A 25,829-nucleotide genomic window follows, 5' to 3' on the forward strand; every position below is an offset into this window, starting at 1 on the left:
TATGGAACTTCTATCTGATCAGAGACAATATATAACATTAACAATAATATGAACATAGAAACAGAGCAAGTCAGAAGGGTCCTCCCGGGCCTCAGCTCATGACATTCTTACAATTTGCATGTCCAGCCTATCCTTGAACAACCTCACCAATGGGGCTTCAACCACCTCCCATGGAAGCGCATTCCATATCCTACAGGTCCTAACTGCCAGGAAGTACTTCCTGCTGTCCAAACTGAACCTTGGTTCCCTGAGCTTTGCTCCATTGGAACACATCCTGCCCTCCACCACAGGGGAAAACAGGTCTCTATCCACCTCCATGTGGCACTTCCTCAAGTATCTATATGTTGCCAACAGATCCCCTTGGAGTCTCCTCTTCTCCAAGCTGAAAAAACCCAGGTCCCTCAGTCTTGCCTCATATGGCTTCATATAAAAGGTAAAGGTAAAGGTTTCCCCATGACAATAAAGTCCAGTCATGTCCGACTCTTGGGGGCAGTGCTCATCTCTGTTTCCTAGCTGAGGGGGCCGGTGTTTGTCCGCAGACAGTTTCCATGGTCATGTGGTCAGCATGACTAAACACTGAAATGCATGGAACACCTTTACCTTCCCACCCAAGTGGTACCTTTTTATCTACTTGCATTTGTATGCTTTCGAACTGCAAGGTTGGCAGGAGCTGGGACAGAGTACGGGAGCTCACTGCGTCTGTGGATTCAAACTGTTGACCTTTCGATCAACCAGCCCAGCAGCTCAGCAGTTTAACCCACTGCGCCACCGCATCCCTACAGCTTCATATACTTGCATGCAATTCTTTAAACAGTAAAGCTAATTGAACTTAGTAGAAATTATTTCAGATATGCAGATGTGGAACGCTCTACTATCAGAGATTTATCAGGAGTCTACCTCACTAAACTTTAGGTGCGTAACAAAAACTTTTCTTTTTTTGGCACATCTATGGCACTACTTAGACCATCCAGATTTACTGCTCTGCTTTTTAATATATTAATTTATGTTTTTACTTGATTGCATAGATTATGTTTTTATTTTGTTTATTTATTATGAAGTTTTGACTGTGCAGTTTTATTTAGTATCATTTCGTGTCACTTTATTGTAATGGCTGCCCACACAGTGCAATGCTAATGAGCGGCTTTCACACAAATCTAATAAATGTTATTATTTCACTGTAAAAACCTCATTTAATCAGTAGGAAATATTTTATTAATTTTATTTGTAACCCACTTTTCTACCGAAAAATGACAAGGTACAAGAAAAGATGAATGAAGGAGTCTGTTTTGCCTTATCTATCACAGGTATGCAATTTTAAATCAAATGCACTAAAGCTTAACTTAACTGTTTAACTTACAACCCATGAACAAGCTTATATTTCTATATTTCTATATGAACATGAAATGAAAGATGGGATCTGTATGTGCATGCAAATAATAGCTATTTGAAACAAAGGAAAATAAAGTGAAAATAGTTGAATAATAAACAAAACGGAAACTGTAAGTAAGGCAGGAACCAGAGGTAAAGCACATAAAAGCTCAAAGAAACTGAAAGTATTCAATAAGAAAACAAAATACTCCTTAACTGTGGAGAACAAAAGTGCCACTGTCTTATTAAAGCAAGTCACCTCTAGCCATTTGCTTCTTGGATAAAAGCCTTTGAAGTTCAGTAAAATTTAATGAGAAAGAAACAGAGTAGCAAGGTGAGGCATTCAAAATATATATTTTTACGACAAGTGCACCCCCAATAAGCTCTCCAAATACAAAATCTAGATAAACAAATTAAGCAAATTATGTTTAGATAGTATCTTTCTGAAAGTAACTAACATAAACATGGAAAATTTGAAGATCTAACAGAAATTTAATTATACTTTGATACTGGGGAAATTATTGCACTAGACCAAATAGGGTAACAATGATAGAAAAAATGTATGATTTTGATGTGTGCATTATCCGTATTATCCATTTTTACTCAGAAATAATACAGTGGAGCTTAGCTGTTGGTAAGGCTCACAGGATTGTGGCCTTAGTAACTAAGTTTAACTGGTCTTCAAAAATGTCGTTCCTACATGATTATTCTATCTGCAGTTTGCTTACAAAATGCTCTTGAGCTATGAAATAAAGATTTGCTAGTGAACATTTTATATTTATCTGAAATATTCGGTGATTGGGCAGCAATATATCTAAGGCTGTGCTAGGCAACTAGAAAGCATCTAGCTATTTTAGCCTACAACTCCCATAAACTCTAGCCAGCTCAGTCAATGATGAGGTATGATGGGAATTATAAATGATAATATCTGGAGGGCCACTAGTTACCCACGCTGGTCTAAGGGCTCCTTGTTACACTAGCCACATGAAAGCCCTTCTAGCATGGTTCCTTCCTATAGCATGTCATAAAGACATGTGAAACCTGGGCCATGTGGAAGCAGCTCATGCTACACTACTCCGCAAGCTCACATTGCCTCTCCAGCAATGGGGGCAAAGAAATTGGAGAAAGGGTACAATGAACATCTCTCTCACATCACCCAGGCTTCTTGCATTGGGGCTGCTTCCAATGTGAAGTACTATGCCTTCCATGTGGAAACTCTGTGTAACAATGTCAGACATGTAGCTTCCTCTAGAATTGAGTCTGTGAAGGGTAACATTCAGGCTTACTGAATTAGTTTAGTCCAGAATGATGTTCTATCAACCTCCAGCAACCTCAAGTATAAAATAATTTTTCCAACTAATGACCAAGAGGATGACAACAATTTTTAGTTTATTTCTGAAGCCCACAGTCTGGTTTTGTGAGAAAAATATTAATCAGTGACAGTATGAGGAGATAAAACCTCTTCCAATAGTGAAAAAGCCAGAAAATAAATAAATAACACTGATAAATTATGACACTTGCAAGTGAAGGTGCTGCAGATTTTACAATTATTTATGGTTTTGTTGGTAATGAACAGGAAAGATTGAAAATAGTCACATTCAGGTGAACATGGCTAAGATTTCTGAATATATAGAGAGATATTCTCCATACTTATAATTTTACTGTAACCATATGAATATGAATGACAGGAAATAAACTATAGAAATGAACTTTCTCTAGCCTCTGCACTTAAAGCTACATGGAGAGAGAGGGAGGGAGGGAGGGAGGGAGGGAGGGAGGGAGAGAAGGCTGAGGAATTTTCAGCTATGGTATATACACATGGCCTGATTCTAGCTACATGTAATTTCAGGATGTAAGAGCACAGAGACATGATGCAAAATATAGACCAAGACAATGGCAAGCACACATTATTCTATCCATATATCCCTTCATTCATTCCCAATGTTCTTTGTGGTATAAGAAAGTTTTCCATCTTGACAGCATGGACTGACATTCCTGAAAAAAATGAGATACAAACAACTTCTGTCTCCTGAACATTCTTCTATGTTCCTACTCAGCCTCAGTGATATTGTGCTGTGGGTAACTTACACGGGATCAACCGCTGCAGCAAGAGAGCCTGATTCAGGCTGGGTCAGAGAGGTTCTCAAGCTTGGGCCTTGTAAACTGCCTGAGATATACATAGCTCCCTTGTTCATCAACCTTGGGAGCTAGCTTGAAACTGTACAGCTCTGAGGAGCTTGAAAGAAACTGCTGTACAACTCCTCGTACTAGTACTGTGGCTTAGGACTTGGATAAACAATAAGCACCCATCTGAGAACTGCGTAATCTGAAGGTTTTGTTATTTATAGTCATTGCTTTTTTTGTAAGAAAAAAGGTGCCAGAACTCATGAAATTATTTACCTTTCGCACGTAGTCAGTCACTGTACACATACCCACACACGTCAGTTGTGTAATGAAACGTAACAGTCGCCGCCCGCAGTAAGCACTCAGCGCGCCACCACACGACCAATCACAAGCCGAGCAGTGCTGTCACAACCAGTGCGGACGAAGTACGCATGCATCGGATTCGACACACAAGCAGCCCGCATGCACCGTTTTAATGATTTTGCTGCTGACCTGCTACACTCGACAGGACAATTCAAATTCACATGGACCAAACATTACATTTTCAAAAGTTACTTTTAAAACTTGGAAAATCTGTCAAAAAAAGGTGCCGGAACTCCATTCCGGTACATTCTATGACAAAAAAAGCACTGTGTATAGTTGTTGCTTTTATGGTGACAGTGGAATTTAAGGGATAAGGAATTAATGTGAATTTATAATACTGTCTGAAGTAAGAATGGTATGCTAGATCTGCGTACTTTAAAAAGGTAGGATGGGCTAAAAAGTTCACAATAGGAGGCATTTTACTACAACCTTGAACAACTAAGCGTAACGACATTTGGCACAGTCTGCCTCTCCCATTCATTACAGAAAACCAAATGAGAAGCTAAGCTGGAAGCAGATGCTGGGTCTCCTAGTTGCAATGGAGTTATTGCACCCTGCTTCTAGCTGGGAGGAGGAATCTGCTTGTTACTGGAATGAGAAACAACTGAAATGGAGAGAAATTTGGTGCATTATCTTTCACAACTGGTCAACTTTACGGACATAGGGTCTGAACTTTCGTTTTTTTTAATCTGAAAATTGTGTTCTGTATAAAATGAATGGATACGTACTTTCTGAAAAGGTCACTAAACATGTCCTACATAGGGCCTCTATTTTTAAAAAGAGAACATTTGAGTATGTCAAAGGGCTAGTCTTTGGGCCACCCTCTTTCATATGACTGAGCAATTACCCACAAACATAGTGCCAGTGAAGCAAAAGGAGCATGGCATGCCCTTTCTCAGCCAGCCTTCTGTAATTCCAACACACTGCTCAGAGGGTTGTGGCAGCACAATTTCTAAAAGTAACTTTAGAACTATCTTACAGTTGTCTAATTACATGTAAGCCGCAATGTCTTCAGACATTCTTAGCCAAGTGTATAGAAGATTGCAAGTTTTAGAAAACCCTAGCTGTAATAAGAACTAATTGAGAAATAAAATATACCATTTCTAAAAGCAGTAGAGATGGATTAACAAAAACGGGGCAAAGTCTTCTTAGGAGATAAAAAGTCAAAATCAAGTAAGAGACATTTTTGAAGACAAAATGTTGAAATATAGCTTGGGCTTATATGTTGAAGAAGAACAGAATCCACTGAAATTGGTTGAAATATATATACACACACATTAAAAAATTAATATCTGTGCAGTTGTATAAAGTTATTTTATGAAGGATTCATTGCACTAGAAAACTGTTTTTGTTTTGCAAATAATTATTTGCAAACTACATGAAAAATAGTATAAATTAATACATGCCAAGACTGCTCCTATTTTCTAAGAAGTTATTCTATCATATTTTGATATATTGTAGCATGAACTACACAGTGATAGAAAAAAATGGAGATCATAATTTTCAACAGCTGTTTAAGACTGAAATGTAACAAAAAAAGCTGAACTAATGTAGAAGATTTCCTGCATATTTAAATCTACTGAAACTTTTGCTCTACTCAAGGAATTGGTGCATGATCTAACAAGCCTTCCTGCCCACTGAAGCTAATCACATTTGAAAGTACCTCTGAAATCAATGGACTTGTGCTTAAGCAAGCATATTTAGGAATGGATTCCAAGTAGCCACACAGCAGTAACCAACCTCCAGTTGTTGGAACTGCAGTACAATTAACTTATGGCTGTTTCCTTCAAAGATATTTATAAAATAGTAACTTAAATTCATGCCATTTTATACATTTATAAATGCACACTTTATACAATTTAAATACTGAATAGGTGGCACTTTACACTTAATTATGAGAGGTGTTAGTCTTTTAAGATTACTAGTGGCCTGTATACTAACAGAAAAACTAAAGAAATATAAAATTGAATAGAAGATAGAGCAGGATATGCAAAGAATATGTTGTTCTGAAAATACATGTGCAATAGAATCTACGTGGTTTGTTCAACAGGAAACAATCTGATGGAATACAAAACGGAGCACTAAAGCAATAACTACTGAATGTTTATAACGGGCAATCTTAATATAGTCACTTTAGTGTTTTTATGGTAAGTTACAGAACAGTAAATAGTTATACTTCTAAAAGAAAATGAGTGACTTTGAAAAGGTGAAAATTAAACTCATGCAAACAAGACTGAGAAAATAAACCAAATAAAAAGCTAACATTAATTAAATCTTTCATGATTAGAAAGCATTGGTTGTGATATTTCTTCCTTGAAAATACATCCATTAGAGAGCATACTAAAACAAGTTACCAACACTGTTATCATACTTTGAAAATACCATTTTAGTTCTGATTGTTCTACCAAAAGTAAGCTCTTACAGCAAAAAATGACATAGCCTGAACATTAAAAGTGTATTTTCTGTTTATGGTGAGGGTTGATGCTATTGACGTTTCTAAAGTTTCTACACTTTCTCTTCTTCTATAATGAAATAAAAGGTCAAGTGCTTTTTAGCCATCTGTTCCCACTATGCCATGTGCATCACCCTTCATAAAAAGCAGTGTGTCTCACAGTGCAGAGTGATTGCTTCATGAAAAACACCAGTAGCCTAACTGTGCTACCAGACATGCTGTGCAAACCAACTTGTCCCCTTCGCTGAACTAATTTGTAACTGCTGGGCCAGATTAATGTGATGTAACCAGGACAGCTGTTGCAAAGATACGTGCAGTGCATATGAGGTCCTCACAGCCTCTCACATCACCAGGTAATGTACCAACACATGGCAAACCAAGCACAATGAATAGAAGCAGCAATGCTCATTTGATAAATGCCACCTTTAAGCTATGAGCTGAATACATATACCTGCTTGATATGAGACTGCCCTTCCATCCTATAGGTGTGACTTGAACATCTTACTCTTTATATCAATAGAAAGAGCCAATTAGGCAGACAGGTTTAAATTTATCTCATGTCATGAAATCGATCAAAAAAAGGTGTTATTGATTAGTCAGAAAATGGACCAGTTGTTAATAAGAAAGAGGCTTCACTAATTAAATATATTCTGCATAGACAGATATTCTACAAATATATCCTTCATTGAAAATGCCATTGATTCATTTAAGTGTTGTATCATTTGCTCTATGGTGCTTGTTCAGTGGGATCAATGCCACTGCTAATGCTCTGATCTTTTAAAGGAGATCTTCATTTCATGAACATGTCTTCATTTCAAGCAACAAATGATAAAGGTATTGTAATATATGATACAAATTTGATATCATCAAGTATCTTGAATGCTAAGTGAGATAATTGGTCCTGTACGATATGAGAAGTGTACGATAAAGTTATCACTTCTGAAGAATCTGGCCACTTAAATGAGTATTCTACATTTCATGCACAGCAAGGTCTATACAAATATGTACAACTTGCAAATCTCATGAAGACCAAGATGTGTTGAGCTTCTGCTTCACATATTTCAACAGTAAAGTGAAAAGCTGAAATATGAATCTTTAAAAAGGTTTTGCATAATAATAAAAAGACACTTGCATAAACCCAAATATTATTTCTGTATGTTCTGCTAATTTGCCCTGCTAACATTTGGCTGGTTTTTTCAACAATCTAAGCATCTGTATTAGAAAACTGCAGAGAATCTGATCCACTTCTGTAACTATTCAATGTCACTTTTTACAATCAGAGCAGAGAAAAAGTACACACAAGCGGCAAAGATACCTTTCAGAATTCAAGTTCCATCGCATGAACATACTTGGAATTTGGTTGTGAGACAGTTAAAGCATGTCATATTCTATTAAATGCATGGGGAGGAAAACTGAGAAAATGAAAACTACATTTCATACCATATAATTTCATACTGCTGCAACTTATGTGATGCTTACAAGCAAAGCTATGTGAAAAACTAACAAACGAGAATTATTCCTGTCCTGATTTACCAAATGCATCTAGAATGATATAAATTTAATACAGAACATTTGAAGAACTGCCTTGTTACTTTCTTGGAACGCATTTTACTTTCAGGGACAATATTGTGCACTTTGAGATTGAAAAGAATAACGAGGAGTCTTGCATTCTATCTATTTGATTAATAATTCTGCTTTCTGAAAAAGCTTAAGTTACAATTATAAATGCTTCTCTTTGGTCTACATGGAAATACAAGAAGTTCGTACTTTTCTTACCAACTTCTCCAAAAGATATGCATACTAGTGTCACAAAATGTAATCTGAATTAGGACAATCTATGTAGCCTTATATACAGTAGAGGTGACAAATAGATTTAAGGAATTAGATCTGATACACAGAGTGTCCGAAGAAATATGGACAGAGGTTCGCAACATTGTACAAGAGGCAGCAACTAAAACCATCCCAAAGAAAAAGAAATGCAAGAAAGCAAAATGGCTGTCTGAGGAAGCTTTACAAATAGCTGAGGAAAGAAGGGAAGCGAAAGGCAAGAGAGAAAGAGAAAGATATAAACAATTGAATGCAGAATTCCAGAGAACAGCTACAAGAGATAAGAATGCCTTCTTAAATGAACAGTGCAAAGAAATAGAAGAAAACAATAGAATAGGGAGGACCAGAGATCTCTTCAAGAAAATTGGAGATATGAAGGGAACATTTCATGCAAAGATGGGCATGATAAAGGACCAAAATGAAAGGGACCTAACAGAGGCAGAAGAGATTAAGAAGAGGTGGCAAGATTACACAGAAGAACTATACAAGAAAGAGCTTAATGTCCCTGATAACCATGATGGGGTGGTCACTGACCTCGAGCCAGACATCCTGGAATGTGTGGCCTTAGGAAGTCTGAGCAACAACAAAACTAGTGGAGGTGACAGTATTCCAGCTGAGCTATTCAAAATCCAAAAAGACAACGCAGTTAAAGTGCTACACTCAGTATGCCAGCAAATTTGGAAAACTCAGCAGTGGCCACAGGACTGAAAAAGATCAGTTTACATTCCGATCTCAAAGAAGGGCAATGCCAAAGAATGTTCATGCTACCGCACCATTGCACTCATTTCACATGCCAGCAAAGTTATGCTCAAAATCCTACAAGCTAGGCTCCTGCAGTATGTGGACTGAGAACTACCAGAAGTACAGGCAGGATTTCGAAGAGGCAGAGGAACTAAAGATCAAATTGCCAACATACGCTGGATCATGGAGAAAGCTAGGGAGGTCCAGAAAAACATCTACTTCTGCTTCATTGACTATGCTAAAGCCTTTGATGGTGAGGATCACAACAAATGGTGGCAAGTTCTTAAAGAGATGGGAGTACCAGACCATCTTATTTGTCTCTTGAGAAACCTACATGCGGGTCAAGAAGCAACAGTGAGAACTGGACACAGAACCACTGATTGGTTCAAAATTGAGAAAGGAGTTCAGCAAGGCTGTATACTGTCACCCTGTCTATTTAACTTATATGCAGAGCACATCATGAGAAAGGCGGGGCTAGATGAATCACCAGATGGAATTAAGATTGCTGGGAGAAATATCAACAACCTCAGATATGCAGATGATACCACTCTCATGGCAGAAAGTGAAGAGGAACTAAAGAGCCTCTTGATGCGAGTGAAGGAGGAGAGCACAAAAGTTGGCTTGAAACTCAACATTAAGAAAACTAAGATCATGGCATCTGATCCTATCACCTCCTGGCAAATAGATGGGGAAGAAATGGAGGTAGTGACAGATTTTATTTTCCTGGGCTCCAAGATCACTGCAGATGGGGACTGCAGGCAAGACTGCAGCTATGGCAAATCTAGACAGCATACGAAAAAGCAGAGACATCACCCTGCCAACAAAAGTGCATATAGTCAAGGCTATGGTTTTCCCAGTTGCAATGTATGGCTGTGAAAGCTGGACCATAAGGAAGGCTGAGCGCAAAAGGATTGAGGCCTTTGAATTGTGGTGCTGGAGGAGACTCCTGCGAGTCCCTTGGACCGCAAGGCGATCAAACCGGTCAGTCCTAGAGGAGATCAACCCTGATTGCTCTTTAGAAGGCCAGATCCTGAAGATGTAACTCAACACTTTGGCCACCTAATGAGAAGGAAAGAGTCCCTGGAGAAGAGTCTAATGCTGGGAACAATAGATGGCAATTTTATATTGTTATTTTTTTTATATTGTTATTTTTATATTGTTATGTTTGTACTTTATCTTATGTTGTGAGCTGCCCCGAGACTTTGGCGAATGGGGCGGCATAGAAATGTTTTAATAAATAAATAAAAGAAGAAGGGGACGGCAGAGGATGAGGTAGCTGGATGGAGTCATTGAAGCAGTTGGTGTGGGCTTGGGTGGACTCTGGAAGATGGTGGAGGACAGGAAGGCCTGGAGGAGTGTTGTCCATGGGGTCGCGATGGGTTGGACACGACTTCGCGACTAACAACAACAACAATGTAGCCTTGTCTTTTCTCAGTTCAAAATCTTCATGTTCATCATGGGAAGTCCACAAACAGGACATACATACAAAAGAACCCTCTAGCATACTGCTTCCAAAACTGAAGGCAAAATATAAACATCATAACTGGTAGTCATCAATAGTCTTATTCTTCATAAATTTGTCTAATCCCCTTGTAAAGCCATCCAAGTTGGTGGCTATCACTGCACCTTGTAGTAGAAAATCCCATAGCTTAACTGTGTCTTATATGAAGAAATACTTGCTTTTATCTGTCCTTAATCCCTGATGATTCAGATTTATTGAATAACTCTACTTTCTAGTATTTGAGGAGAAAGCTATCCACTTTCTCCACACTATGCATCATTTCATGTCTTTCCATACTTGTCTTTTTCTAAGCTAAACAAGCCCAAACATTGTAACCTCCAGCATTTTGACCATTCTGACTGCCCCTTTCTGCACCTTTTCCAATTTCACAATATTCTTTTTGAGGTGTAATGCCCAGAAGTGTATATGGTATTCCAAGTGTGGCTGCACCATAGTTTTGCATAAGGACATAGTACTAGCAGTTTCATTTCTGATTCCTTTTCTAATTATGCCCAACGTAAGATTTGCCTTTTTCACAGAAGCGCCATACTGGACTGGATGAGGGCCAACAAACTGAAACTGAAACTTAAACCAGACAAAAAGGAGGTGCTGTTAGTAGGGGTCTGCCCAACAGGATGGAGGGGCATTTCCCTGTACTTGATAGGGTTGCACTTCCCCTCAGGGACAGGGTTCATAGTTTGGGGGTGCTCTTGGACCTGAGTCTGTCCTTGGAAGCACAGGTGGACTGAAGCACAGGTGGACTTGGTGTCCAGGGGTGCCTTCCTACAACTATGCCAAATTTACTTACTATGCCCCTACCTGAATGGACAGAGCCTGAGGACAGTCACCCATGCCGTGGTAACATCCAGAATAGATTACTGCAATGTGCTTTACGTGGGACTGCCCTTGAAGATGGTCCAGAACTGGTTCAGAATCAAGCAACAAGGTCGATAACAGGTGCACCTCTCAGGGTGCACATTAACCCAGTGCTCAGAGATTTGCCCAAGCCCAATTCAAGGTGCTTCTTATGACATATAAATCCCTAAATGGTTTAGGGCCTGACTACCTGAAGAACTGCCTCCTCCCATACAAACCTGCCCATCCCTTAAGATCAGGCCAGGAGACCCTTCTGCAAGAACCATCCCTCAAAGAGGCTAGGGGGATGGCAAATAGATGAAGGGTCTTCTTGGTGGCTGGTCCTTGCCTATGGAATAGCCTCCCCTGGGATGTTCGCCTAGTGCTGTCTCTATTGCAGTTTCAGCACCAGGCAAAAACATTTCTTTTTAAAAGTTTTTCAGTGATTGATCAAGCCCTCCCCTGCACTGCTGCTTTGTCTGGTTGTTATTGTTAGGTTTTAAATTTCGATAATGAAGTTTTATCAAGCCTTGATGATACCTCTAGTCAGTAAGGTGGGGAGGCGGAGGAGAGTGCCGCCATGGATGCGAAAGGAGGTGGTTAGAGGGATTAGACGAAAGAGGAACCTCTGTAGGAAATGGTTACTGGGGGAAATAGACAAAAGGGTATACCAGGAGGAGGAGGCCCATTGCAGAAGGATTCTTCGCAAGGCTAAGGCTGATTACAAGCTGAGACTTGCCCAGAATATCGAGAGCAACAAAAAGGGCTTCTTTCAGCATGTAAATAGGAAGAGGAAGGGGAGACAAGTGGTGGGACCACTAAATAAGGAGGAAGGAGATCCAGTGACTGATATGAGGGAACAGGCACAGATGCTAAATGACTATTTTGCCTCTGTGTTCTCCCCAAAGCAGGATGGGGGATATCCACATAGGAGATTAGATGAGGCTGGGGACTTAGGGGCACAGATTAGAGTCACCCCTCTTGAAGTCGAGGGGCTCCTCAGGGCATTGGACATTACAAAGGTGCCAGGCCCTGATGGGTTACACCCAAGAGTACTTAGAGAGTTGGCAGGGGTTCTCGCACGCCCACTGGCCTCCATTTTTGAGACCTTGTGGAGAACAGGTGAAGTTCCAGAAGACTGGAGGGTGGCATCAGTTGTACCAATTTTCAAAAAGGGTAGTAGAAAGGACATGGGGAATTATAGACCGGTTAGCCTTACATTCATTGTAGGAAAAACAGTGGAAAGGCTCATAATAGAGAGAGATCTAGTGATGCTAGATAGGGAAGGGAGGCTGACAGCCACAGAACACGGCTTCTGCAAAAACAGGTCCTGCCAGACAAACCTTGTGGAATTCTATGACAAGGTTTCGAGATGGCTAGATGGAGGGGATGCAGTGGATGTGGTATACCTGGATTTCAGCAAGGCCTTTGACAAAGTGCCCCATGATATCCTGGTGGAGAAACTGAGGAGTTTTGGGATACACCAAAGCACTGTCCAGTGGATTAGGGCATGGTTGACTGACCGAAAGCAGACGGTAACCATTAGCGGGGAATCATCAGGATGGCAGCCAGTGACAAGCGGGGTCCCCCAGGGCTCTGTCCTGGGGCTGATCCTGTTAAATCTTTTCATTAACGATGTGGAAGAAGGGGTGAACAGTCTGCAGATCAAATTTGCAGATGACACTAAAACTGGAGCAGTGGCCACAACTGAGGAGCAGGTACTCCAAATCCAAAAGGATCTGGACAGACTATGGAAGTGGGCAGGAGACAACAGGATGGCGTTCAATGTGGATAAGTGCAAGGTCTTGCACTTGGGGCATAGGAATAGGTGTCATAAGTACAGGTTAGGTGACAAGTGGCTGGAGAGCAGCACTTGTGAGAGGGACCTCGGGGTACTGGTTGACTGCAGGCTAAACATGAGTCAGCAGTGTGATGCGGTGGTCAAGAGGGTGAACGCCACCCTTGGTTGCATAGCCAGAAGTGTGGCTTCTAGATCAAGAGAGGTATCACTACCACTCTACACAACTCTGGTGCGCCCGCAACTGGAGTATTGTGTTCAGTTTTGGGCCCCTCATTACAGAAAGAATATAGCCAGGTTGGAGTCAGTGCAGCATAGGGCCACAAGGTTGGTAGCCAGTTTGCAGGGGATGCCGTATGAGGCGAGACTGAAGGAACTGGGTTTCTTCAGCCTGGAGGAGACTCAGAGGGGATATGTTGGCGACATATGTTGGTATGTGAGGGGATGTCACATGGAGATGGGTAGAGACCTGTTCTCCCCTGCAGAGGAAGGCAGGACACGCTCCAATGGAGCAAAGCTCAGGGAGCCAAGATTCCATTTGGATGCCAGGAAGCACTTCCTGACAGTCAGGACCGCAAGGGTGTGGATTGGGCTTCCACGAGAGGTTGTTGAGGCCCCATCGGTGTGGGTGTTCAAGGATAGGCTGGACGTCCACATGATGGGCATGTCATGAGCGGAGCCGGCTGGTGCCGGAGGTCAGACTAGATGGCCCGAGAGGTCCCTTCTGACTCGCTCTGTTTCTATGTTTCTGTATTTTATTTCATATGTGTTTTTATCTTTATAGATGTATTTTATGTGTTTTTATCTTCATTGCAAGCTGCCTTGAGACTAAAGTAGTAGGTGGCATATAACTGCTTAGATTGTCCTTCCAAATGGTAAGTAGGACACTTACCTAAATTATTTTCTCATAGCATTACTCATTTTCCTAATGCACATCAATGGAAGCTGACATTGTGTTGTTGCTATGGGCAGTCAAGTTGTCTCTGACTTACAACAACCCTATGCATGAAAAACCCCGTTTAGTTGTTCTAAAGTCAAGTCTGAGGCTTCCTTTAAGAAGTCAATCCATTTGGTCCCCCCTTTCTTCTTTTGCCTTCAACTTTCCCTGGCATGATTGTCTTCTCCATTGATTCTTGCCTGCTCATGATGTGACCAAAGCCTCAGCTTTGACGTTTTGCCTCTAGGGAAAGCCTTGCTTGATTTGATCTAGGACTCACTTGTTTACTATTCTGTCAATCGAGGGTATTCGCAAAGCTCTCCTCCAGCAGCATGGTTTGAACACATCAATTTTCTTCATGTCAGCTTTCTCATTGCCCAGCTTGCACACCCATACATAGTGATCAAGAATATAATCATGTGAATGATGTTGGTCTCTAGTGAAATATCCTTACACTTGATAATCTTGCTTAGTTCCTTCGCTGCTGCCCTTCCAGGTCTCAGTCATCTTCAGATTTCGTGGCTGTGCTCTCCCTTGAATTGATAACTGAGCTGAGGTATGCAAAATCTTTCATAATTTCAATTTCTTAATTATTGACAGTAACATTCTGTGATTTTTCTATAGTTATGATTTTTGTTTTCTTAATTTTCAGCTATAATCCTGCTTTTGTGCTTTCTTTTTCACTTTCACTAGGGGTCATTTCAAGTAATTGATGCTTTCTACCAGAAGTATGGAATCATCTGCATATCTTAAATTATCCAGCTTTGCTGTTGATTATGTTCTGTGTACAGGCTGAATCATCAGGGAAATAAAATACACCCTTGTCTGATGCCCCTGTCTATAAGAAACCCTTCTGTTTTTCCGTATTTCATCCTAACAGTAGGTTCTTGTCCACAATACAGGTTATGAATCAGAACAATCAAGTGCTGAGCCAAACCCATTTCTTTCAGGACCATTCATAGCTTCTCAAGCTCCATAGTCAAAGGCTTTGCTATAGTCTATAAAGCAATGACTAGTCTTTTTAAATTCTTTCCAGAGCTGCAGTAGACAATGCATATTTGCTATATGATCTTGAGTGCCTTTATTTTTCAGATAGGGTAAAATTTGTTGGTGTAACAGTTTGAGCGGCACTTTGCTTGGTGGGAAATTAGTGCAATGGTCCTACAGATGTGGGTCTCTTTTGTACCCACTTTCCTGGAGATTGGGATGTATATTAAATGTTTCCTGTCTGTCAGCCATTGTTTTGTTTTTCATATTTGCTAGCATACTCTTGGTAGGACTTGGCCCTATTCAGTCTCTCCACCTTGGAATAGTTCTGAGTACCATATCTAGGTGCTTTATTTCTTCCAACAGTACATAGGGTCCATAGATCTTATGGATATCTACTCACAACTTAGTCCCAGTGAGTTAAATGTGATTTCCTGCTGCTTCTAGGATTGTAGCCTTAGACATCATGGAAGGGAAAGGGGAATTAAATGCATCATTATTAATTTTAGCAATGACCATGTGTTCACTGGAACAGATAGTACTAAACTTAGATCAAACACAATTTTTTGTTCCAATGTTCTTGTCAGGAGTGTGATTTGTGCAAGTGGTATAAGTGCTTATATGGCAACTGTTTTATTAAAATTTAAATTATTTCTAGTAATAAAAATTTATTTTGAAATTCAAAATTTGGTAATTCTTTAGAGAAGAGGTATTGCATAGTTTGTGCTTTACGTGTATGTTATACAATTTACTCTCAAAGACTTAGACATTTTTATTAAAACAAAATAGTGCAATAATATAATCTTTGTATTTGTGGAAATAAAACATGGATATGCTCCTTCAACTTATATTTGGCTGATTTGGGGGACTGTAAAAGAAACTGTGGTTCATGTACCAATAACTTCTACTGATAGCAACAGTACTTCTCATATATAAATTTTATTAAAAGGAACATGATTATCAACTTTCCAGACAGTTACGACTTCTTCCTTTCAATTGTTTAGTGGAGTTTCTAAAAGCTTTCAGGATAGAGTAAATAGTGATCTTATAATTTACATACAGACTAGGAAATAGTGTTAAAGGGAATACTTTTGGCAAGCTGCAGCTTACTGTCAACGGCCAAAACCTAATTCATATACTAGAAATATTGGTTAAGAGGATCACATGATTCATGTTGGCATAATCACACAATTGTTTTATCACTGTTTACAATGGCATGATCCAAACTATTCTAACATCTCAATAAAACATTTTATTGCAATAATTCCAGTAATTAGCGATAAGCCTTTACAGCCCCAGTAAAGATCCACAATTAATAAATCATGACAAAATTGCTAGACAGTTCTCAGCATGCCAGTTTAACTGTGTGAATCATGAGAATTCAAAGCTCTTCAATGGTGAACCGGCCACACGTTACAGCTTTTGCTTCTTAATATTTTGTCTATCTGTGCCAATAGGGAACGTAACTCCCTATCTTCACACATGGCAGAGCTCTGAATATGCTGTTGTTATAAGATCATAGAAAGTTGCATTATACTGAGCCAAACTACTATTGCCTCTAGGGCAGTACTGTCAACACCTACTAGCAGTGGTTTTGCAGGCTTTTAAGAAATAGTTCTTTCTGTCCAGGCTGGAGACGAACAGATAGAACCTAGGACATTCTCCATGCAAAGAATATGTCCTCTATCACTGACCTACTGTCCTTCCTAGAACCTCTTCCCCAAAGCTGTTCTTACACAGCTGGGCTAACATTTAACATTATGAAGTTCCTATCCAGTCTTTTCCTTTTATGTGAATTCAGAATTCTCCAATTGTAATGGTATGTTGGTGACAGAATAGTACAACATTGTCCCTACTTTCCTAAGCGGTGAAAAGTTCCAGTAGGAGTGCCACAGGGTTCCGCTTCATTTGCATGAGAGGGCATTGGGAACAGACAATGCATTTATTATGTTTATTTTATTTATAAGCATACAGAGGGCCTCTTAGAAACAGAGACACCTACAGCAGACAGCAGAGGTAACACTGTACCCAGAGCATCTGTACCCCAATGTGCTCCACACAGTTCCAGACACAAAGCCTCACAGCTATAAACTCTCTCATTCCCTAATGTATTACCTCTTGTTCATCGACTGCAAAAACCCATTTCAAAAGTTTCTCTGTGCCTCTTTTTCCACTTCTTGCAGGCTGGGTTCCATATCGATCAAGAAAAACAGTCACATATGGTCACTGTCAAAATCCACAGCAACTCATTTGCAATGATCAAGATGGTCAAACACAATAATCCTGATTATTTGTATTGAACCCATAGGCAATTTTTTAAACAAAAGGTTATTAAAAATAGAATGAAGATGAAATATCAAAAGAACCAAAGAATAAACTGCACCAGAATTTTACAGCAGATAAGTACTAGCATAACTATCTGAGTTTGTGAGCTAGAAAGATGCATTGATTCATTTTCATTTTTAAATGTGTCTCTATAATGTTTCCAGTTGCATTAACATACGTTACTCTTCTTACGTTTTATGCCATGAAAGTCACTCTGAAATTAATAAGAGTAATAAATAAAAGTTAATGAACATTTTAAACCAGATGAAAAAGATAGCAGAACTGGCCTGGGATAAAGAATCTTTTAAGTGATTCTTTTAAGTGAGTCAACAAATACTACATTTATGATTAGTATTTCACTCTACCAAATGAGCTAAAAACCATTAGATATTCTATTCATAAACTCGAATTCTAATAATAAATAAATAAAATCTCTTGAACTGTAGTAGGAGCATGTATCTAGATTTATATCACTTTGTCAATTCATTTTATATAGATATTTAAAAGGCTGAGATTTGGGGAAGGCTGTGGCTCATTGGTAAGCTATGCTTTTCCTTCAGAGGATCCTAAGTTCAATCAACAGTATCCAGGTAGAAACACGTGGCTTTGAAACACAACAGAGCTGATTCCAGTCCACATGGACAATTCTGATTCAGATCAGCTTTCCTTAACTTGGTGCTCTCCAGATATTCTGGACTTCAACTCTCAATATTCCTGAGCATTATTCACGGCTGTGGTTGCTGAAGTGCTAGTAAATATCTATCTATCTGTCTATCTATCCTGCAAAGCACCAGGTTGAGAAAGGGTCATGTAGACAAACCAATAGCTTGATATGGTGATTTTATTCGTTCATTCATTCATTCATTCATTCATTCAACTTATATTCCACATTAATTAGTCCAAAGGACTCTGTAAGCAGTTTACAAATAAATACAACAGCTTCCCATTTTCCTATGATGGCCTGAGTTAGGATCCTTGAATCCAACCTGACTAGAAAGGGTTACAAGCTGAATTCAGAATTTCTATCAAGCTTGCAAGATCTATTTTATTTATTTATTAGATTTATACCCCGCTCTTTCGTTACAATGGACTCAAACCAGGTTACTTCATTTTCCTCTCAATCTTATCACCACAACAACCCTGTGAGGTAAGTTGGTTTGAGAGTTGGCGACTGGCCCAAAGTCAGTCTCATGCTCTAAACCACTACACCTCATTGACTCTCTATTGTCTAGTAAGTTACAAGCTATTTGACTTCAGCAGACCTTTTCCCAATCATTCTTGAAGAAGCTGCAGCATTCAGTGCTGGGGAGGAACTGCTAGTTTTCCTTACTTCACTGGTCTAATCAAAGGTATCTTTTGGAAAAGACAACATGAGGCAGGTCTTTCTCCCCAATCTAACTGTTAGAAGGTAAATAAAGATTATAACCCATTTCATGATACTTAGAAACTCATTCCCAGTAGGATCTATTATTCTGCACTTACTGCCATCTCCCAGATCAGTTCATTCCCCACCTCCTGCTCTAAGGTGCTGTTGGGAGGTGGAGAGCAGAGCAGGGAAATCTCAGTTCTGAACTGTCTAGGAGTCACACATATAGCTTGTGCTTTCTGATTAACTGCTTGATCATTATTAAAATAATCCAATAAAATTCTTCATCCAAGATTCAGTGACAGTGAAGTGAATCTAGTTCATAGTCTTTAAAGCAATGGAAATTCTTCATCTGAATTTTTGACATGTATTAATTTTTATAAACATAATGGAATTTAAGGTTTCATAATGTTTAGTCAATCTATCTAGCACCTAGTGGATGAAAGTAAAAAGTACTTCAAAGAATATGCACTCTGATATACCATCATTAAAAATGTCAAAATCTTTGCTTTTACATAATATCATCCAATAAATCCTCTACGTGAAAGAGATTAAGGCTGTAATCCTGTGCATGTTTAGACAGGTAAAATTCCTACAACTCCCAGGATTTCCTAATGCATGTCTAGACATGCACAGGATCATGTCCTAAGTTGCCACCCAGAGAGCTTTGGCTATTGGACAGTATGGGAATAATCACAGTAGGATTCATTGTCTACATAGCAATTATGACAATTTATTTACAAAAGGACAAGTTGTGTGGTCTCTCCAGGAAACAGTGTGCATAGGGAAAGTACAAGCTTTCACATACTGTGGCCACAAGCACAAAAGATAACACACCACCAATTACCATGTTAAAAAAATTACAGGCCATTTTTTCCTAATTCAACACAATACCCGTGTTACTACAAGCTGAATTAATTGCATTGATATAGAAATGTAAAAAACTGAAAATTGCCCCTAAAAAACACCAATAGCATCAGTGTTAATTCAGCCATGCACATTCTCAGACACACACTCACACAGAGAGAGAGAGAGAGAGAGAACACAAGCAATAGACAGAGAAGGGAGTACAAGCAAGCAAGCAAATACTGATTTACATAATATAACACAGAAATATTATATGATTAAGGCCTATGAATATAGGGTTGTTCACATGTAGTACCTACATATTTTGTTAATTTATACACGGAGGCACTTGCTAGAAGTTCATCATGCATGATAAGAACCCTGAACAGAGGAACATACTAAATTACCCCTTCTTTCACAAAAGTGCATTCTGTAGGTAACTAGACAGTCTATCTGAGGAGTTGGAGTTGCATAAATGCCCCATGGTATGCAGTTGTGCATTTCAGTATGCTCTGTGCCAACAAGGGTATTAGGCACACTTTCAACAGAAAATCAGTTACTACAAAAGAATTGCAGCTCAATTCTTCCAGAACCAAAGGCAACACAACATAAAAATTCTTATGAAATCACCCTTTAGTAATGCACTTCTTCTTGGAAGGAAAAGTGCTATGCCCAAGTACTTTTTCTCCTAGATGAACATTTATCACTCTGTATCCTGTAAATATCCACCCAAATTCCTACAAGGTTTCTTAGAAGTAATGAAGAGTTTGGTTTTAACCCAATCAGTTAAATAAAAATTACGGGATCACGTGTGGAAAACTGTATGTGAGGGAAGAGCTTGGAATTACCTTTTCTACATCAAGGGCACAATCCTATTTAGGTTTAAACAGAAAAAGTTGTAACCCATGCTGACTGGGAAATGCTGGGAGTTGTTAAAGTTTTTCTGTCTAAATTTACATAGGTTTATGTAAATTTGTAAATTTATGCCTTGATTTAGGGATGAGTCTACTATTCCTACAAAAGAGCCTTCCAAAGTTTGTGGAATCAATTCCTAAATCAGATGAAGAAGTGAGGTCAGAATCTGCAGCTGAATTTCCAAGGGCAACAGTACCAGTGATAAGCCAGGCAGTTGCTGAGAATCAGACAGTTTCAAATATTCTGGGGAAGTTTAGTTTGTGAACTGATGCAGGAGAGGCAGTCCTAATAAAATTAACTTGAAGAAGCTGCATCAGGTTAAGAGAGCTGACCAGTTGAAAAGCTTCAAATACTCCAAGAGATTGGCCTTGAAGCAGGGGAATCCCATGTTGAGCGGAACCTTTCAGTTTTGGAAGGAAGGCAGAATATTCGGCTTGGAAACAACTTCTTATCATTAAGCTATATTTCCCTAGTGCCCAATACTATAGCTTGGTTTGTGTCTTTGTTATTAACTTCTGCAATTCTTTTCTTTTGTATGAAAAAAGCTGGTCAGCTTTAATATAATAAAGCCTTTTGAATGAGAAAGCCTTTGTCCTGGCCTGCTTGGAAGGAGGGGGAGAAGAATGGTTATGACACATATAATAAAATAATGTGCGAATGATTATGTTACCCTAAGTGTCCACAAGTCAAAATTGAGAAGTCAGTGATACATATGATTTTAAACTACAGAATATTAAACCTTACCTGTTTAGGTATTCGAAAAAGGGAGTTCTTAAAAAATATATCTTTAGCCTGGCTCCATGTTCCATCAATGATGATGATCACATAGGGATCAGAGGAGTTCAGATCTTCTTCTTCCAAATTTGCTGCTCCAGCTCCAGGATATAATATTAAGGTATTTGAATTTCTGCACACAGATGCTAAGTCAGGGTACCTAAAAATTGCAGGAGGGAAGATTTTAGGTGTTTGTTTGTCTGATAAGTAATGATACATGCCTTGCTCAACTTTTTCTACTCACCTACCCCTCATTTCAATTCAAGATATTCCTCTCTTTTAATAATAAAGTCCTGATAATGTCGTTATCAATATGTGTTTAGAACTTCACTTCTGTTCATCATTCAGCTAAATGGAATTAGTTACCCACAGTCTTCAGCACTTTCTACTATTCCTCAAGGATGATACATATTACAGAGAACTGTCCATAGCAAGAATCATGTGTTGAAGATTTTGGACAGATGTTGAAAAAGGAACATTGTGCAATGTGCACCTCAACCACAGGACTATGTGCAGCTCTTAAATCTCAGGAAAACTGGATAACAACTGTTAATTCATATCAGTGCCAGGTATCCAAGTTTAATTAACACTGCTCTGTGAATAGTCACTCTATGTATTTTGCATATATTTAAATGTTAATGTACTTTTTGCATTTTGTTTTCTGACCTCCCTCTTGACTCTTTTTCCCTCTACATATGTGTATGCATATGCCTGCCAGCCAAGGATAAACATCATACATCTAGGCCACAAAGTTTATACAACAATATTTTTTTAACTGTTAGAGCGTTGCAAAAGCCTTTGTTGCTTCAGATCCTGTAGACCAGGGGTCCTCAAACTTTTTGAACTGGGGGCCAGTTGAAAGGTGCCGGTGATGGGCATGGGCCACGAAGGAGGTGTGGGCGAGCAGGCGGAGGGTGTGGGCTGGGGCGGGGGGTGGGCATGCGTGCGAACATAGAGATCGTTTTCTCCTAGAGAGTAAAAAACGATCTCCTTGCAAGATACTTTTGAACTTACTCGGAGAAAAGGATCTCCTTGGGAGCAAACCACTGGTGGGCATGTACACAGCAAGGCGCTGGCTTGCTCACAGGGAGATCCTTTTCTCTGAGCGAGTCCAAAACGATCTCTTTGAGAGCAAGCTGGCACCTTGCCACGCGTGCACATGTGGTGAGCTATGGTGGGCCGGATAAATGGGCATGGCGGGCCGGACCCAGCCCACAGGCCGTAATTTGAGGACCCATGCTGTATACTATCAAGTCTATCCCTCTGGAAAATACACAAATGCAAGTGAGTGCACCAAGCCCTTGGCAGAGAGAAAGTGTAAACAAGTGAACATCAGACAAAGGTAATTAAAGAGCACCTACATGGCCACATGAGCAATAATACTGAGAAGTTCTTAGATTGACTCTGTCTTTGGGAGGTAAGAGAACGTGCCCTGGAAGAATTCAACTGTTCAGATATGCGAACTGTACCTTACATTGTGACAGATGGTAATTAATGATTGCCTGTAAGTAACCCACATATGCTGCTGCTTTTGTTTCCTTACTATGACCCTATAACAGGGGTGGCAGTTTTGGTGTCCAGATTTTGCAGTGCTGCAACTAGTGTTGCAGGCTGCTTCCTCTACTTTGCTAGAAAGGCTAGTTATTGTAGTTTTAATCAGTTACCCTTTGTTATGTACAAGCTATAGACAAGCAAGTATGGCCCTAGGCTACAGACCAAAACCCCTATAAAAACAAAGCAGACTAAAGAGCAGAGCTGGCATCACTTAATGTTAGTTTATTAAGGGTTTTGTTTTCATTTTTTGTTTTGCAGGGAAGGGGGTTTAAGGTATCATAAACAAAAGTTGGCACAAAATTAGTCTGGAGAATCACAGCCCTCCCTCTTCCAGCTGAATAGGCTATAAAGCCCACCCTTGGGAAGGTCCTTTCACATGAGAATTCCCTCCCTTGTGAGGCAGGTCACAAGAGTGAGTGGCTGCCCCAAAGCCACAATGGGAGCTTCATGGCCAAGTGAGGTCTTGCACCTGGATGTCCGGAATCCCAGTGCAATGGTCTCACCATCACACTGGCTGTCTTGTGGATTCTTCATAAGAAAATTATTTTTTCTCAGAACCTTGGCTGCTTCAAAGAGGCTGATAAAAAGACTGGGAGCTGCCTCAGTGCAGGCAGAGGGCAAAATGAAAGTTCCCCCTCCGGTTAGGAGAATCCCATTCAGCATTTTCAATCCTCCAAAGATTTAGCATTGCTAAAAATAAGCAGAAGCTGATTTTGTGTTCTTTCACAATCCTTATCTGTTATTGAAAGAAGAAGAAGCAGCAGCAAAGAAGTATTTTCTGCATGGAGTGGGTATATACATGGGCTACATCACTGGCTTTATTTTTCTGTCTTCTTAATCCTCACCAGGAAAATGCACATTCTTTTCTTGCTAAGGGAAATTTAACCAAGCTAGTAAGGTTGTTCTAAATCATTTTTCTTAAATGTACAAGTCCCCATTCAGCGGTCTGGTGTTTTTGAGCTTTTATTTATTCATTTGAATTTTGTCCTGCTTTTTCCTTTGTTAAAGAACTCAAAGCAGCTTACATCATCTTGTCCCCACAACAACAACTCTGTGAGGTGGCTGGGGCTAAGAGTCTGTGACTGGCCCAAAGGCACCCACTGCGTTCCATGGCTGAGTTGGGACTAAAAGCCAGATCGCCTGTGTCCCAGTCCCACACTCTTAACCACTAGACTACACTAGCATTTAGTTAAAATCTGAAGACAAAATTCTTAGTTAGGAAGAACGGACAAGCAATAGGTTGAACACTGAAGGCAGGAGATGAGGGGAGAGCACACATGCTTTCTTCCTCATGTTCAAAGGGTACAATTTACTCCACTGAAAAATAATTTCAGGGGCAAAATACAGTTTCCTACTCATTATCTGAAGGATGCCAAATGAAAAGGAAATTGTCATTGAACATGTATCTTTGGAATTCAGTTCCTGGACCTTTCAATGGTCAAAAATCCTTTCAATAGCTGGGAGGAACAAGGTTACCCCTTCTCTGAGAAAAGGACCTGAAAAGGGAAATTGGTTATTCTCAGAGCCCAGTTGTTTCAGCAGCAAAGGGAGGTACGCACTCCTTGGTCAAAGCAAGAAAGCAAACCAAAGGGGAAGTTCTCCTGTGAGTATTCAGAGGCCTTCATTCTTTTTTCAATGAATTTGCATACTGCTATTCAATAAGTATTTTTCATGGCAGTTCACATATACACTGGCATACAATATGTACATAACAAATCAGCAAGCAATTATATCATCATATTAAATAGCCTAGAAACTAAAAAAGGTCTAATCCTGATGTTGAAATAGAATCAGGTGAACTTCCCTGGGGAGAAAATTCACACGTGGGTTGCTTTGCCCTCAATCAGCACTACCTTATCTCAGACAGTAGGGGGAAACTGCATGGATTTCCGATTGAGCAGCATTCAACAATTGTGAAACCCCCCCTTTTTTTTTCAATAGGACATTTTTGGGAATAATGAAAGGAGCCAACTGGTTTGCCTAGCATGCACTTGAATATTATCTCCAGAATGGCATTTTGATATTGATTCCAAGACTAGGAATTCTTTATTAATTTTTAAGTGCAGACCTTGTCACAAAGTACACAAGCAACTTTCTACTTATCTTTTTAAGAGCACTTTTTATTGCCCCCATGTTCTTCCCAGATGATTAATCTCCCCCACATGTTCTCTTATCAGCCAAACTTAGAATTACATTAATAAAAGTCTTTCTCCATTGGAATCAGTTTAATAGGAAAAGTGATAACTCCTCCTGTTCTGTGCACCTCTCTCAAGTTGGAAGTAGACAATAAATCCCATACTTATTTTAAGATGCCAAAATCAAACATAGTCTAACAGTGTTGGATAAGGCAGACCAAGTTATCAACTCATTCCCAGGTTAAAAAGTTTATTTCACTGGATGCACCTTATAGAATAAACTTATAACAACTACGTAAATCCAATCATCTTCAATGGGTCTTACTCTCAACTAAATGTAATTGGGATCACAGCCTTAGTCTCACATTGAATACTTCTTACAACTCAGATGCTAAGAATTATTAAAAATGTCTTATTTTTCTAAATGCTTGAGGTCTTCTTTATTTTCTATATAAATGAAAAACAGCCTCTCCCAATTGTCAGAAATGTCTCTAACCTTGAGGGTTCCCCATTATCCATCTTTGTGGCCTCAGTTGCACAGAATGCCTTCTACCAGCTGTGGCTTGTGGTCCAACTCCTTTCTGGACAAGTACGCAGTGGTAATCTCTGAATTAGATTACTGTGATGCACCTGATATAAGTCTGTCCTGGAAGAGCATTCTGAAGGTGAGACTTAGCAGAATATGGCAGCCAGTTTAAGATTTGGGACCTGTAGGTGCAATATAGATGTCCAGTTCTTGCCCACCTACAATTACTACATCTATGCTTCTGACTCCTATTCAAAGTGCTGGTTTTAACCTATAAAGCTTAGATGGCTTAGGACAATACCTTGAAGTATTTAAAGTTATGTTGGAATACACAAAGACTTGAGTGGATCACTCATCTCAAGTTGTTTTTCACAGGAGTATTCTTCAACATATGCTTTCAGCTTAGGTTCTTAATTTTTTGGGTTCAAATTATTG

At 39.5% G+C, this 25,829-nt stretch overlaps 1 protein-coding gene across 1 annotated transcript in view; it reads right to left on the reverse strand.

The window, feature by feature from the left end:
• Positions 1 to 25,829, reverse strand: part of DTWD2 (DTW domain containing 2) — a 93,435-nt gene that overhangs the window by 21,717 nt on the left and 45,889 nt on the right. Inside the window, 1 exon segment of the mRNA XM_044446162.1 lies at positions 21,150 to 21,339. Within this exon segment, the coding sequence (XP_044302097.1) occupies positions 21,150 to 21,339 (190 nt within the window).

The sequence above is a fragment of the Varanus komodoensis genome, unplaced genomic scaffold, assembly GCF_004798865.1.
Source record: "Varanus komodoensis strain SLA01 unplaced genomic scaffold, ASM479886v1 scaffold5, whole genome shotgun sequence".
In the NCBI taxonomy this organism is placed as follows: Eukaryota; Metazoa; Chordata; class Lepidosauria; order Squamata; family Varanidae; genus Varanus; species Varanus komodoensis.